The 14,124-nt window shown below is 39.9% G+C and overlaps 2 protein-coding genes across 3 annotated transcripts in view; one reads left to right on the forward strand and one right to left on the reverse strand.

Annotated features, from left to right (window-relative positions):
- The window catches only part of cenpp (centromere protein P), a 63,034-nt gene extending 48,947 nt beyond the window's left edge, over nucleotides 1–14,087 (reverse strand). The window contains exons 1-7 of one of the 2 annotated variants that reach the window (XM_058054637.1): nucleotides 14,013–14,068; nucleotides 13,750–13,828; nucleotides 13,502–13,656; nucleotides 13,267–13,421; nucleotides 12,987–13,075; nucleotides 10,870–10,958; nucleotides 7,200–7,296 (exon numbers count right to left, since the gene is read on the reverse strand). In XM_058054637.1, the coding sequence (XP_057910620.1) occupies nucleotides 7,200–7,296; nucleotides 10,870–10,958; nucleotides 12,987–13,075; nucleotides 13,267–13,421; nucleotides 13,502–13,644 (573 nt within the window). In that variant the 5' untranslated portion in view covers nucleotides 13,645–13,656; nucleotides 13,750–13,828; nucleotides 14,013–14,068. Of the gene's footprint in view, nucleotides 1–7,199; nucleotides 7,297–10,869; nucleotides 10,959–12,986; nucleotides 13,076–13,266; nucleotides 13,422–13,501; nucleotides 13,657–13,749; nucleotides 13,829–14,012 lie in introns of both variants that reach the window. The other variant, XM_058054636.1, reaches the window with a different exon arrangement.
- ogna (osteoglycin, paralog a) lies at nucleotides 658–4,404 on the forward strand. The gene is made up of 6 exons (XM_058054639.1): nucleotides 658–909; nucleotides 2,138–2,201; nucleotides 2,632–2,796; nucleotides 3,011–3,213; nucleotides 3,466–3,558; nucleotides 3,716–4,404. Exons 1-6 carry the CDS (start codon nucleotides 763–765, stop codon nucleotides 3,884–3,886), a joined length of 843 nt encoding a protein of 280 aa, XP_057910622.1. The 5' UTR covers nucleotides 658–762; the 3' UTR covers nucleotides 3,887–4,404.
- Nucleotides 14,088–14,124: the final 37 nt, after the last annotated feature.

The raw sequence follows: 14,124 nt of genomic DNA on the forward strand, positions 1-14,124 counted from the left end.
ACAAGTCAACAGCTGTTAAATACACTGCGAGGACAGGGTCTCATCATTGGAATTTTCTTGTGCAGCCAATGGAAAGTTTTCCCATAGTTTTTTGCCAGATTCAGTAATGAGGTTTTTTTTTTCTATTGACTTCTGGCATAATGTAAATTATATGAGCTGGCACAAATGCTTTAACCACACTTACTGAGAAGCGCAGCTGTATAAGGTCGGAGACATGAACTGTCCAGATTCAGTGAAAGCATCATCTTCTTTCTCACAACCATCATTATTATGTAAAGATACCAGATTGACAGCTGTCGTTGCCATTAAAAAGAATGTTTTGCAACTGTTCAAACATATAGTCATTGATTATTAATAAATTGATGATGACCTGTGATTTACACACCACTCCGATTAGCACTCTTGGTCTGTGTGAGGGTCCCGATTATTATGAAAGCATAACTTTCCTCAGCATTTTCTATTAATACAACATACTTGCATGATGACTATCAGCTGTGCGTGTTTTCTAATGTTTGTATTCCATACATTCAGTACGGAGTGACTCTCTTTCTTCCAGCAGCGAGATGATACGTGGCAAGGAAAGGGTTAAGCACTCAGCTCTACAAACTCTGCTTTTAGAGTGCTGGAAGCTCCTGGTTCAGCCTTTAAATACCGTCATTTGACACATCCCGACAGGGGCTTGAAGCAGAGCGCATCTGCTGACCCAAACTCAAACGTATAGCGAACTTTAGTGTCGCTGACACATTTGCTCGGGGGGAAAGCATGAAGGCGCTTATACTAACGAGCATGCTGGTGCTGCTATGGCTGGGGACATGTTCAGCCAGGAGCTCTGATCACGACTCAGGATCATCACCTGGAAGGGACCTCAGCAGGTTCTTCAGCAACTATTGGAAAGTGACGAGGGCCAGGGTAGGAACTTGTGTTACTTACAACATCCTTATATATGCTGTTGTTTTACACAAGTCTCACAAATGTGATACTGTCATTCAATTATCATCTAATTTTGATCAATTGTTTCTCAGCAAAAAAAAAAAAAAAAAGTCTTCTTATAATGTTATATTCTCACACACTTTTGGTCAGACTGTGATTATTTTAGCCAATATTTAGCCAATACACCCCTTTTAAGGCAAACATTTCTTCACTCAACACTCTGAAGGCTTACATCAACCACAGACACCTGAACACAACCAAAGTGCCTGACGTGATTATAACCTTTAAAGCAGGAGTGTCAAAACTTAAAGCCGACTTTAGGTCGCGGGCCCCACATGACCACGCCACGCCCAAATGTGTCCTGATTGCTGACTGGATGAGCCAGGAGAAGTGGGCGGCTATATAAATATGATTGTTTTGGCGTGGTTGGTTTTTTTTTCTGGAAAGTGATTGATGACCAAACACCTTTTCTTCGTCATTCTCACAGTGTTCAGCCAAAAGTTACAGTATTTTATATCAACACAAAAACACCACAAGAAGAGTTTGCAACCGTGGAATGGGAGGATTATGTGATTCCCAGTATGATTTGTTGTACTTAAAATGATTATTTTCGACTCATGCATCTTTAGGTTGTTATTTTGTACAGTAATAATTTGAAATTGGTGTCATTTTTTGTTGTGTACAGTTAAACTATTGTTACTTTGAGTCCAAATCTGGCACCATTAGTGACTATGGTTGAGCTATTAGTGCCACATATTCAGTGGTCACTCCTGTTGAAGAAATCTACAGGAATAGTTGAAACTGACAGTGACTTTATTATTCAGATCATTATAAGTATGTTGAGGTCTGTATTTTCCAAATAGGCCACATAAAATTTGAGTTTGGCACATTTGATTTAAGGGGATTAATGACTGAAAATACAAGAGCAGGCCACTGGTAGTTTTATGATACTGTATAGGAATCCATGGTGTTTTACATGTAGCTGATATATTCTATTAAGTGGGTAAATGTGTTTAGTCATTACTTTGTAAATATTCAGTAACATTTATGAATAAAACTAACAACCAATCATTGTTTATTGTGGAACTTATCGCTGCAAAGAAGCTGTAAGTATAAAAACACAGTGATAGGTCATACATACACTAAATTAAGTGTTTACTAAAACAATCCCACTTATTAAAATATATGGCTTTAATGTGTTCTGCAGAGAGCACTGCCTCCAGCTGATGAAGCAGACGATAGCCCAATCCCGGCAGTGGCAGATGAATCAGGTAAGGTCAAGAAGCGGCTAACTTCATTAGTAACTGAAGCTACAGTGAAGGATACCGATGAGTTCTCTGAATAATCTCGACAAAGTTACGACATATTTGAAGAAATAGTTGAACAAACGTTGATATCGGATACGAGCTCCCCTGATAATAGTATTGGAATTGCAATTTGATTGAAAAAGAGCAGAAACAAATACTTTAAAGTTGAATGGTTTCACACTGGGTAGGACAAAAAATGGGAGTCCAGGGTAACCATGGATCTTTTTGCAGAGTATACTTTATAAAGTCTGCCAAGCTGATAAGCATTGTTTTGTTTGGAACTGCACCCCTAAACTGTACGACAATGATCCTGCTTGATGATGAAATTGTTAAATTTCCACTTTTCCTCACCGTTTACTAGACTGATGTTTGTGTGCTTGCCACTGTGTTCCAGACCTGCCAACCTGTCTGCTGTGCGTCTGTCTAACTGGCTCAGTGTACTGCGAAGAGGTCAGCCCGGACATGACCTCTGTTCCCACCCTTCCTAAGGAAACCGCTTATCTGTATGCCCGCTTCAACAAAATAAAGAAGATCAGGACCAAGGACTTTGCTGACATTCGTAAGGCTGAAAACTGTCTACACTAAAACACACAGATGTCTATTCAGTGGACTATTTGTCCGGTTCTTTTACTGCAGAGCAGATTCTAACCAGTTTTCGATACAATACAATTAGTTATTTGCCACCAGAATAGAGAAAACGAGTACGATAATGCCAATTACAATATGATGGGATGGCAAGACCAATGTTATGTTTCCTCCTCATGGTTCTATAGTGACACTGAGGAGGATTGACCTGACGGGGAACCTGATCTCCGAGATTGAAGACGGAGCGTTCTCGAAGCTAACTTTATTGGAGGAACTGTCGCTAGCTGACAACCGGCTAGTCAAACTCCCGGCACTCCCTGCCAAACTGAAATCCTTCAACGCCAACAACAACCTCCTGAAGACCAAGGGTGTCAAAGCAACAGCTTTTAAGGTGCGAATTAATCATCACCTTGTTTTTTTTTTTAATTGCCAACACAAATAAAAGGACTGTGATCGGACAAACCAGGGGTACCTGTGAAATTGTTCCAGTAAAAAGTTTTAATTTAAATAGATTAAACAAGGAAGTTACTAAAAGTTTTGGAGTGACTTTCTCATTCAATAACATGATAAAGTGTCTTCAAACGTTTGGCATAGTGGTGTTAATTGTGTGATTCCGAATAATGTAATTTTTATAATCTGACAGAAACTGACCGGACTGGTCAACTTATACCTGGCCGACAATGAGATGGAAGCAGTTCCACAGATCCCAGAGAAGGTTCGGATCTTACATCTACAGGTACATATCGACCTTTTTGTTTTTTAAAAACTAAGCCTCACTTGACTTCATAAACTACTGACCTTTCTGCTATTGATTATTCTGGATTTGTTTGTTTTTGTGTGGAGAGTTTTTACTTCCATGGTTTCATTCTTCATTCTTTTCCCCCTCCCACCAGAACAACAATATCACAGATGTGAACATAGACACCTTCTGTAGGTCCAATGACACCTACTATCTTCGACCTAGCCTCAGCGAGGTCCGGCTGGATGGAAACCCTGTGATTCTCTCAAAGTACCCTGACAGTTTCACTTGTTTGCAAGTACTGCCTGTCGGATGGTACCGATGAAGAACCAGCAACGTTACTGTCATCCCTTCACAGTGAATGGAACAGTTTTTACTGAAAAATTCAGTGTTTTGGGGGACTGGACCTCAACATTACAAAAAAAGTGTAGAATTCTGATGAAGAATACCAAGTCAACTGTAGGGATTTATTATTGTGTAATAACTGTCTTTAGCATCCGTAACAGGGCCTCTACTGTAGTGCTGTCTGACAATTGGTCAAAGAATAGTGGAGTAGTTTTCATGAACCCGACAAGTAGCAGTAAATAGTTTCATAAGTTAACCACTGATGAGTACGTTTGAAGTATTAGTTATTTCAGTCACCTCTCTAATGGCAGTATTTTGTCACAAAGCTTCATTTACAGCTTTAATTTATAAACATCACTTGAATTGAAGTAGGAACGCATTAATCGAATGTAAAGATTACTCTATTGCTATTATTTAATCCATTTTTTGTAATCTCCCCGTGATAAATGATTACCAATGTGTATAGAATAGTGACTGTACAGTAATATGTGGATGTGATATGCCTTTTTGTTTTATTTTATATTTTAATAAAAAATTGAATTTATCTTTTTTTTTAGTTATATTCTTTTATTTGTCATTTAGAATCATTGTCATACAAAATGCAGTAGAAATCACTTAGTGGAAACAAGGTCTGTCAAGGTCAATGATGCTATGATATCGTCTTTTTCAGTATTGATGTTAAGGATAATTTGGCATACCGAACAAACATTCATTCATTCATTCATTCATTTTCTACCGCTTTTTCCTCACAAGGGTCGCGGGGGTGCTGGAGCCTATCCCAGCTGTCTTCGGGCGAGAGGCGAGGTACACCCTGGACTGGTGGCCAGCCAATCACAGGGCACATATAGACAAACAACCATTCACACTCACATTCATACCTATGGACAATTTGGAGTTGCCCATTAACCTAGCATGTTTTTGGAATGTGGGAGGAAACCGGAGTACCCGGAGAAAACCCACGCATGCACGGGGAGAACATGCAAACTCCACACAGAGATGCCCGAGGGTGGAATTGAACCCTGGTCTACTAGCTGTGAGGTCTGCGCGCTAACCACTAGTCCGCCGTGCCGCCCCCGAACAAACATATCTATTGAATATACTGTATATTCTGGTAGCTCATTTAACAGCTTCTGTCAAATCAAATATTGGAAACTACGATCTTGAAGTACTAACACACATGATGACAATATCCGTACATGTTTTTTAAGCTGAAAAAAAAACAACCACACATGAGAACTTCACATCAGCGCCTGGCCACATGCTTGTAAATGTTTGTGGTTTGTAACTGCTAGGAGGCCAACCACCATGTGTGTTACTGTGAAACTGTGGCTGCTTCACTTGTGTTGTGGTCATTTTGCAACACACAAGACGGATTCTTTTCCAGCTTTTGTAGCTTTAATGCTTTTAATGGCTTAATGCTCCACTGTCTGTGTCATGTAATGATAGAACACCACATCCCCAACACGCTCACGCATGCACACACATTACAGGACGATAGTTACAAAGCTAAAAGCCTTTGCAAAATGCAAGTACAGCTAAATAAAACAAGACATCATGCAAACAAGTATACGGAAAATATGTGTTAATCTGTCTTTTCATTCCCAGTACGTAAACATAGGTGGCTCCATATTACTTTTACAAATTAATTTTTTTCTGTGTTTTTACTGTTGCCTCATCTGTGGAGCCATACCAAACAATAATGATTACCAGCCCCTCAATCTAAAAAAAAGGATCCATTGTATAAAATATGCACATACTTTACAGCCCAAGTTTCCAAAGAGGGCTATGCCAATTGTAATTAGTGAATAAAAATGAAATGTGAGTGTGAATGGTTGTTTGTCTGGCGACCAGTCCAGGGTGTACCCCGCCTCTATCCCGAAGACAGCTAGGATAGGCGACCCTTGTGAGGATAAGAGGTAGAAAATGAATGAATGAATAAAAATAACACGTCTAACACTCACAATTACAAGTGCAACTGAACGCCTCAGTGCGCAAAGAGACCGAGCATGAAGTTGTTCATTGCTCTGCGTGCATCATATGAACAAATAAGTAAGTTTGATGATTCTTTTGCGCATTAAGAGTGTTGAATCTTGAAGATTTCATTTATATTGGTGATCCAATGCCCACACAACGCAGTGGTGAAAACCTGTCACTGCAAGTGGGGATTCCCTCCAAAAATTAGGCTTTATCATTGGTTTTACTGTATGTATTTTTGCACTTCGGATACTGCTTTACCGTGGTTGTTAAAGTTTCCCCTTGAATTTTGTATTAAATTAATGTACAGACTTAAACCATAGCCATCGTGAATGGACAAAAAAAAGTTTGGGAACCACTGCTATACAGTATCGGTAATGTCAAAGTAAATCTTTATTATTTTACTACCTGTCCAAGCCTAAATAAAATATTTTATTCAACTTTGACTCCTTATATTCATGTGTTGCAGAAAAGTGCACCTAATCATTTAATGCTCATTGAAATGAGGTCCAGTGACACTAATGAGATTTTGTGAGACATAATTTTCCTAAAAATATTGTTCCGTTGGATCTCTCTATACCTTGCATCTAACAATATCTATTCTAAGCTGCAAGTCTATAAAAAAAAAAAAACAAGCTATGTCCCCCAGCCGGACATTGGACACCCCTGCATGTCACTAAATATCTGTAATTATGATGGATGTCACAAGATCTCGCGTGATTAAAATGTGATGATACATTTCATTTAAGAGAAAAGTTGTCTCATGGGCACAGACCGTTAGCTGTGGCGTGGCTACTGTGAATGCTAACACATGTAATATGGATGGAGGATTGATGGGATTTTGCCCATCATTCACAATCCTTACACATATTTATTTCCCTTGTCTGTGCATTCCATCAATACAAAACAAGTTAGTATAAGCTGGCTAACAATGCATGTCATTGGGATCTACCTATTTTGGTGCTAAAGCCCTAAAGAACCCCCCCCCACACACACACACACACTGAGAGATGAGGGTCAAAGCCATTAGAGTCAAACACAAGTGAACGATTTACAGCCTCCAATGCTCACATTTGGCCCGAGAGAACACCCGGTGACTGAGGAGACATCTGGTCTCCCCTTTGAAGCAATGAAGGATGTTAAAGTGCGATGCCGGAAGGACGCTTGTCCTTGATCATCCTTGTTGTACTACATCTGCGTGTCATGTAGCACACACAGTAGCAGCCCAAATTCAGTTAGGTGTCACGATAGCATGACAAATGTAGACATGAGGCCACTAGTGACGAGTCTAGTTCCGATGCAGCTGTGTCTCCACGTACCTGAAAGTGCTGGAAGGTCTGGCGGCGTTCATCGATCCGGTCTGAGAAAGTCCTGAGAGTCCTGAAGAAACACAGTAGATCTCCGCTCTCCTCCACCCTGAAAAGGTATGTCAATATTAGTTGCAAATATCAATATATGTAGATTTGTTGAGTTCAGGGACAGTACACTAAGAGATAGAGATAGGGATCAGCCATTCATGAAGAAATTTAAAAAATACTTGAGTAATGGAGCTGGTTACCCTTTGAGTTGTTTCGCACATATACACGCATAGTTGACCAAAACCAGCATCAACGGTCAACATTTTTGGGAATTGCATGCCACACTATGCAAAGAAACCAGTAACAAAATACATACCTTAAAGCACCTTAAAGTATTGAACTGCATTCAAAGATCAAAATGCATGCAGTGTACATAAAATGTGTACATCAGGGGTTTGAGGCCCCCGCCTTGATATGAAAGTTTAATGTTAGTTTGATATGGATTCTGTATGGTATCATGTACCCAGAAAAAAATATTACGTTTGATTAATGTTCATGTTAAAGGTTAAATAACTGTTAATAATTATCCTCCCTATCCGTGTGGAAGTGGTAAGTGGTTTTTGGCTATTTAAGTTGAAAGGAAATAACTTGAAGGCTACCGTTTAGGGTCGCTAGCTCTCTAGTTTGCGAGTTAGCATGTGTCTCAAGACCCTGCAGTTGCGCAATATGTTGTAAATAAAGAGTATAAATGTGACTATAGTCGTGTTTTGTCATGTCTACAGGGCTCTAATAATGCTTTGTTCATTTTAATCTGAAAAAAATAATTTGTCTACCCACCAACTATGTGTGGTTTCTTAAGTTTTTATTATTTGCCGTTTTATTATTATTATAGTTATTTATTTATTTATTACTGATTGATTGATTTTCTTTATTCTTGATTTATTTATTTATTTTTCATCTTATTTTGTGTAGAAAAAGTAAGATATTTGAGAACAGTGGAATGTTTTATCAGAGCTTTTCTTGTAGAAAATCAAAACCAAAGCAAAGTTTATTAATTTTTCTGTTTTTAATAAATGCGTTTTTTTTTGTTTTTTTTTTTGAAAACCCGATGCGGCCCAGTCTCGTCCAGACCCTAGCTCCAGTGGCCCCCAAGTAAATTGAGTTTGAGACCCCTGATGTACATAGTGGCAGGTCTGCTCTTTGTGGAAAAAACACAACACACAAGCAAATTGTGTTGTGACTTAAAGTTAAACAGTTTATTCAACAAAAGCATCACGGTACAATTACGGTGCAAATCAACTACGTGTAAGACTGTAAATCGACACGGACACCGTCAAAATTATTTGTTTATGTCTGTTTGGATTGAGCTTGAAAACAAATACCGCTCAAGACTTTCCTGAATTTTTCCATGGGGGCCTGGGGCTAGACGGCGACTGGGTGAAGTTTCCACAGATTGTTATTCCACCGTGTAGAGCTGATGGAAACATGGCTTCCATATAATGGCTGGAGAGAGTGCCATGGCTCATTGCTGTTTTATTTAAGTGGCGAGGTCTCGCAAGTTGCAATTGATTTGATTTGACACTTTGTGTCTTTACTCTAGGAGCAGTTCAAACATACACGGTGTTAACGCAAATACGTTCCAGTGCAAAAATTGCACTAATAAAAAAAGGGTGAGCTCTTTGCCAGTCTGTTGTGGATCTGGGGTAATTTAAACTGCAAATAACAACGTAAGACTCTGCCATCTCTGAATTCTCGCCGCATGACGGTGCCAGCCTGTGAGGGGCTTGGTACAGTATGTGCTGCTGTGACTTCAGACCAGTTTTGGCTTCGCTGTATCAGTTTGGAAAAAAAAACAAAACTGACAGGATACATCTGACTTTCTTCAACTATAGGCCGGGGGGTGCATATGGTTTATGGCAGTGATTTTTGAGAAATTGTCAGGTGTGCCGTGAGGAATTATCCAATATCACTTTTTATAATTAATTTATTAATCATCATTTGCAAATATTATGTCAATATCTGCGTATACGTGGACCCAAATATTCCAATTGCATTTGGTTTATTTGCTCAAAACGGAAAGAATTTAACCTTTGTATACGCCTCATTCCGAAAGAATAGTGCCAATCCGAATGAATATATACGTACAGTAAACCTCGGATATATCGGATTCAATTGTCCCCACTGGTTTTGTCCGATATAAGCGAAATCCGTTATATGCGTATACTGGAAAATGTCCGTTTTACGCATATATCGGATTTATATCCGGTATATGCGTAAATGGGATTTTATCCGTTATAAAAAGGCACTTCCTTGACTATGTTTCCAATGTACCTGGACGCGCAGGCAACGCTGCAAACGCTGCAAATGACGTCGTATAGCGGCCTGTCACGATTCGGCGAATCGGAGCGCCACGATGCGGCCATCCGATATATGCGAGGGAAATTTAATGGAAATGCATTGGAACGGGACTGGAGATTTTGTCCGAAATAGGCGAAATCCGTTATAAAAAATCCGATATATGCAATGAATTTTTATTGGAAATGCATTACAGAAAAATCGGTTCTTTTTTATCTGTCCGTTGTGAGCGAATTTCCGATATATCCGAATCCGATATATCCGAGGTTTACTGTAATATCGGTCGGTGTGGCAACACCGAGCTCAGGGGTGGGCAAACTTTTTGACTCGCGGGCCGCATTGATTTAACAAAACGGGGGGGGGGGGGGGGGGGGGGGGGGGCAGACTATATATTTTACACGTAACAGTCCACCTGGTATTATTGTATCTGTAAAAGTGTCATGCAATCTGCTATTATTATTTATTATTTTATATTTATATTTAAATATTTTATATTTAAATATTTTAAAATTTATTATTATTATTATTATCATCATTATGCTTGTGTCCCTTTTTTCAGGAGCACTTTGCAAACAACAGACCACATCAAATAACAAAATTGATAAAACCATCAAAAGGTTGGCTCAAGCCATGATGCCAGTTCGTATGTTGAGTTCAAATGAAATACTTTGGAAAGAACGGACGGGCCGTATTCAAACACTTGGCGGGCCGGATGTGGCCCCCGGGCCGTAGTTTGCCCACCCCTGACCTAGCTCGTTCCTCCTATAGACTTAGTGATGTTTTCCAATGTAAAAAAAAAAACAAAAACATGCCGTGGCTCAAAAAAGGTTGAAAAACACTGGTTTATGGTTCACTTGGCCCCAAACCTCCATTAGACACGAGCACTCCTCTCGAGGCTCATGAGTAAACCGTTTCCAAAATGCACCACATCACTAAATCACCAGCTCGGCTTATTAATACCGTGACTAAACCTAGCTTGGTTCATGAAAGATCGATATATAAAAGTCTCTTACACATTTGGAGAACGCAGCTTTGTGTCACAGTCATTAGCCACAGTATTTTTTTCCATGTGTTGTTTTCCAGATTTTGCAGACTCGAACCACACAGTCCAGATGTGGCTTGGCCTCAGAATCAGAGGCGCATACAACTTTCACACATCTGCTATGACTTGCTGAAACGCTCACGGGGGCTGTCACGAGCCTTGAGGTGGTGAAAGCGCGACCTTGAAATACACCTTGCTCATCTCCAGGCTGGATCTCCCCTCCGGCTTTCATGCCTGGATCGTTTGAATGAGGCAGAACTCTGCAAGCAGGAAGTGAAGAAACACAACGCTCACCCAGAGACGAAGCTGCTGAAGTTCTGAAGGTCCCTGGCATCCATCACCACGTTCAGGCTGTTGATGGTCCTCTCTGATTTCTCACCTTCCTGCAATACAAATAAACATTAAATACAACATATATACAGCGAAACCCAACATCTGTTCCGTAAACTTGGTTGACCTCTGATTTGTTTGGAGTTTGAATTTTTTTTCCCCCCGTCGGATATAGAAGTAATCTGTTCAAATTGTTGCCATTATTATTTTATTATCAGGCGTATTGTTTTTGGAAATTTGAAGAGTCTTGTTTCATCCTCATGAAGAAATAAAACACACAAATGTTCCTCCAAACATTGAACTCTTCCTCTAGACAAGTTTTTTTAATGTGTTGTGGGAGAAAAGCGTTGGTTAAATTACTAACAAAACATTGAGGTTACTGAAAGATCCATCATAATGTGGCAAAAAAAAACTCCGACAAAATGTGATTCAAAGCTGTAATAAAAAGGATAGAAAGAGAAGGCGAGTTTAAAAAAAATTAACGGCACTTTTCCATGTTGCACAGGACCGTAATTTATCTTCTTATCAAAACAGGCTTAAGCTTTGGAAGAAATTGATAATGCATCTGTTATGAAGCAGACTCGAGGACGAGGCAAGTGAAGCAGATGTTCTCGAAACCAGTGCATAGGTCACGGTGCTCAGAAATGGAAAACGGATGAAATTCTACTTTTTTGTGCAATATAATTTTACAGTGAGTGTTATCATTTTTATTTGCTCTCAAGTATTACAGCATGTGAGGCTGAGGTCAGCTGCTGAAGTCATTACTTGATGTTAATGCGTGTAATCCTCTGCTGCCCCCTCTTGGACGGAATATGTAATGTGAATTGAAAATCTGATGGTCGGCCAACATTTAAAACTTCAATTGTAGTATTTATTCATTCATTCGTTCATTTTTGTACCACTTATCCTCACAAGTGTTGCATGGGTGCTGGAGCCTATCCCAGTTGTCTTCAGGCGAGAGGTCTGCGCACTAACCACTCGACCACTGTGCAGCCCGTATTTATTCATCAATTTGTAATTTACTCCCAGTATGTGTATCTTAGGGCGGCACGGTGGTCTATGGGTTAGCGCACAGACCTCACAGCTAGGAGACCAGGGTTCAATCCCACCCTTGGTCATCTCTGTGTGGAGTTTGCATGTTCTCCCCGTGCATGCGTGGGTTTTCTCCGGGTACTCCGGTTTCCTCCCACATTCCAAAAACATGCTAGGTTAATTGGCGACTCCAAATTGTCCATAGGTATGAATGTGAGTGTGAATGGTTGTTTGTCTATATGTGCCCTGTGATTGGCTGGCCACCAGTCCAGGGTGTACCCCGCCTTACGCCCAAGCTGGGATAGGCTCCAGCACCCCCCGCGACCCTCGTGAGGAGAAAATGAATGAATGAATGTGTATCTTAGATTTATTTGTCCAATCAGAGTTCAGTTTCTTTGTGTTGGAGTGTCACACGTTTTTTTTGTTTTAACTGAGCCACAAAAAAATGCAGCTACATTTTCCATTCATCCATTTTCTATGCCACTTATCCTCACTATGGTCGAGAATTTGATCTGACAAATCTTAAGTAAGTTTGATCAAATCTAGAATGACTACTAAAAGCACTTTCTGAGTGACTAACGACGCTGAGAGCACCGTGTGCTGGTAGCATTGCAAGGTTTACAGTGTGTGTAAAGCACTTCATGTACAGTTCCAATCGTGCCTTAGTGTTGTGATGTTTACGAACGAACCTGAACATGAACTTTAGGAATCGATGGTTCGAACACACCTAGATGGGACCATCTAGTCTCAACAAAACAAACTCAGACTTATATTTTCCCTGCACTTAACATTTGCGTCGTGTTATTTTATATTTGCTGTATTTTTCTGCAAGACATTGCCGGTCCGTGAAAAAAAAGACCCAAATCACACCAGTCTGTGGTGTAAAAAAAGGTTGGGGACCCTGGTCTAAAGTCTTTATCACTGACCCACTTGGGTTTTTGCTAAAAGCCATGGTTTGTATCGGAATCAGCAGCATAAAACCCTGATTTAAGCCTCGATTATTATTATTATTATTATGATATACACACTATGGCCTTAGGACGACTCACCTTGACCTCCGAGAGCTGAAACTCAACCTGGAACTCCAACTCTGAGCAACGACCAGAGACACACATCTGCTGGACCAACTTAGTACTACCTAAAAAGACACAAAAAAACAAAAACACTGTCAGAACTTCACTTGTGTTAAACCGAGCGAGCCCTGTGCCACCGCGCTATTTAAGTCAATAACAGTTGGCAGTTGGTGTGGTCATTAATGTAAACATTATACTGTTCACGCCAACAGTTGATTTATCATTTAATTGTTCTTTAAAATCAGATTTTCATTACTTCCTTGCACTAAGCCCACAGTGCAGCTGTTTATATCGATGCCATTCATCTGGCTCTGGCGCTGCAGATCTTCCTCCAGGTGCTTCACCTCCTCCTTAAGACTGGACAACACCTCCTCTGCAGTTTCTTGTTGCGTCCGTCCACACACATGTGACCTGTCGAGACAACACTTTTCATGCTTGGGTTTGTTTATCAATTTCTTATGAAGAAAAAAGAAGTGACGTAAAAAACCTACAAGGCATGTTGCATTGTTTCACTGAAATGGAAAATTAGGCCTTTGTGGGTCTGCCTTTGCCGTTGCAGGTTTGCAACTTCTGCCTGAAGACGCTCAATGTGGTCTTCCAGCAACTTCACCTCCTCAACGTTCTCTTCATTCATTTTGATGTAGACCTGAGAATACCAGTCAATTGCCTTTATATTATGTACAATAACAACAACAACAGACAGTAAATTACGAGATAACTATTAGTAAAATACACTTACTGGTCACTGTATCAAACAATTCGTCCTTACATACATAACTGTCTCATTATCTTTTATATCCACTTCTCATCGCTTTGAGCTAAAATGAGAGAAATGTTTCAAGCTAAAATTGTGTGATTTACATGGCTAACAATGACTTTACTAACAAAGTTAACAAGCGAAACATAAATATCCAACAAGACAAATGGACACTTAACGTGTACAGTGTTTGTACAATATCTTGGCTAATGACATAAGCATAAAATTAACAAAATTCAGCTTACCAGTAGTTGTTTGACAGACAACAAACGCAGTTTGGAGAATCGCGCCCTTTTGGACGCTACCACTATGTCTAAATCGAAGGGGGAACCGGAAGTGACTTCAAAGTCTTGGCAC

The sequence above is a fragment of the Doryrhamphus excisus genome, chromosome 18 (assembly GCF_030265055.1).
Source record: "Doryrhamphus excisus isolate RoL2022-K1 chromosome 18, RoL_Dexc_1.0, whole genome shotgun sequence".
NCBI lineage: Eukaryota > Metazoa > Chordata > Actinopteri > Syngnathiformes > Syngnathidae > Doryrhamphus > Doryrhamphus excisus.

Bases quoted from the DNA above. Each gene is read 5' to 3' on its own strand.
- ogna (XM_058054639.1), top strand. From the start codon at position 763: ATGAAGGCGCTTATACTAACGAGCATGCTGGTGCTGCTATGGCTGGGG. The intron at 910-2,137 runs GTAGGAACTTGT...TGTGTTCTGCAG, and splicing joins GGAAAGTGACGAGGGCCAGG to AGAGCACTGCCTCCAGCTGA. The intron at 3,214-3,465 runs GTGCGAATTAAT...ATAATCTGACAG, and splicing joins TCAAAGCAACAGCTTTTAAG to AAACTGACCGGACTGGTCAA.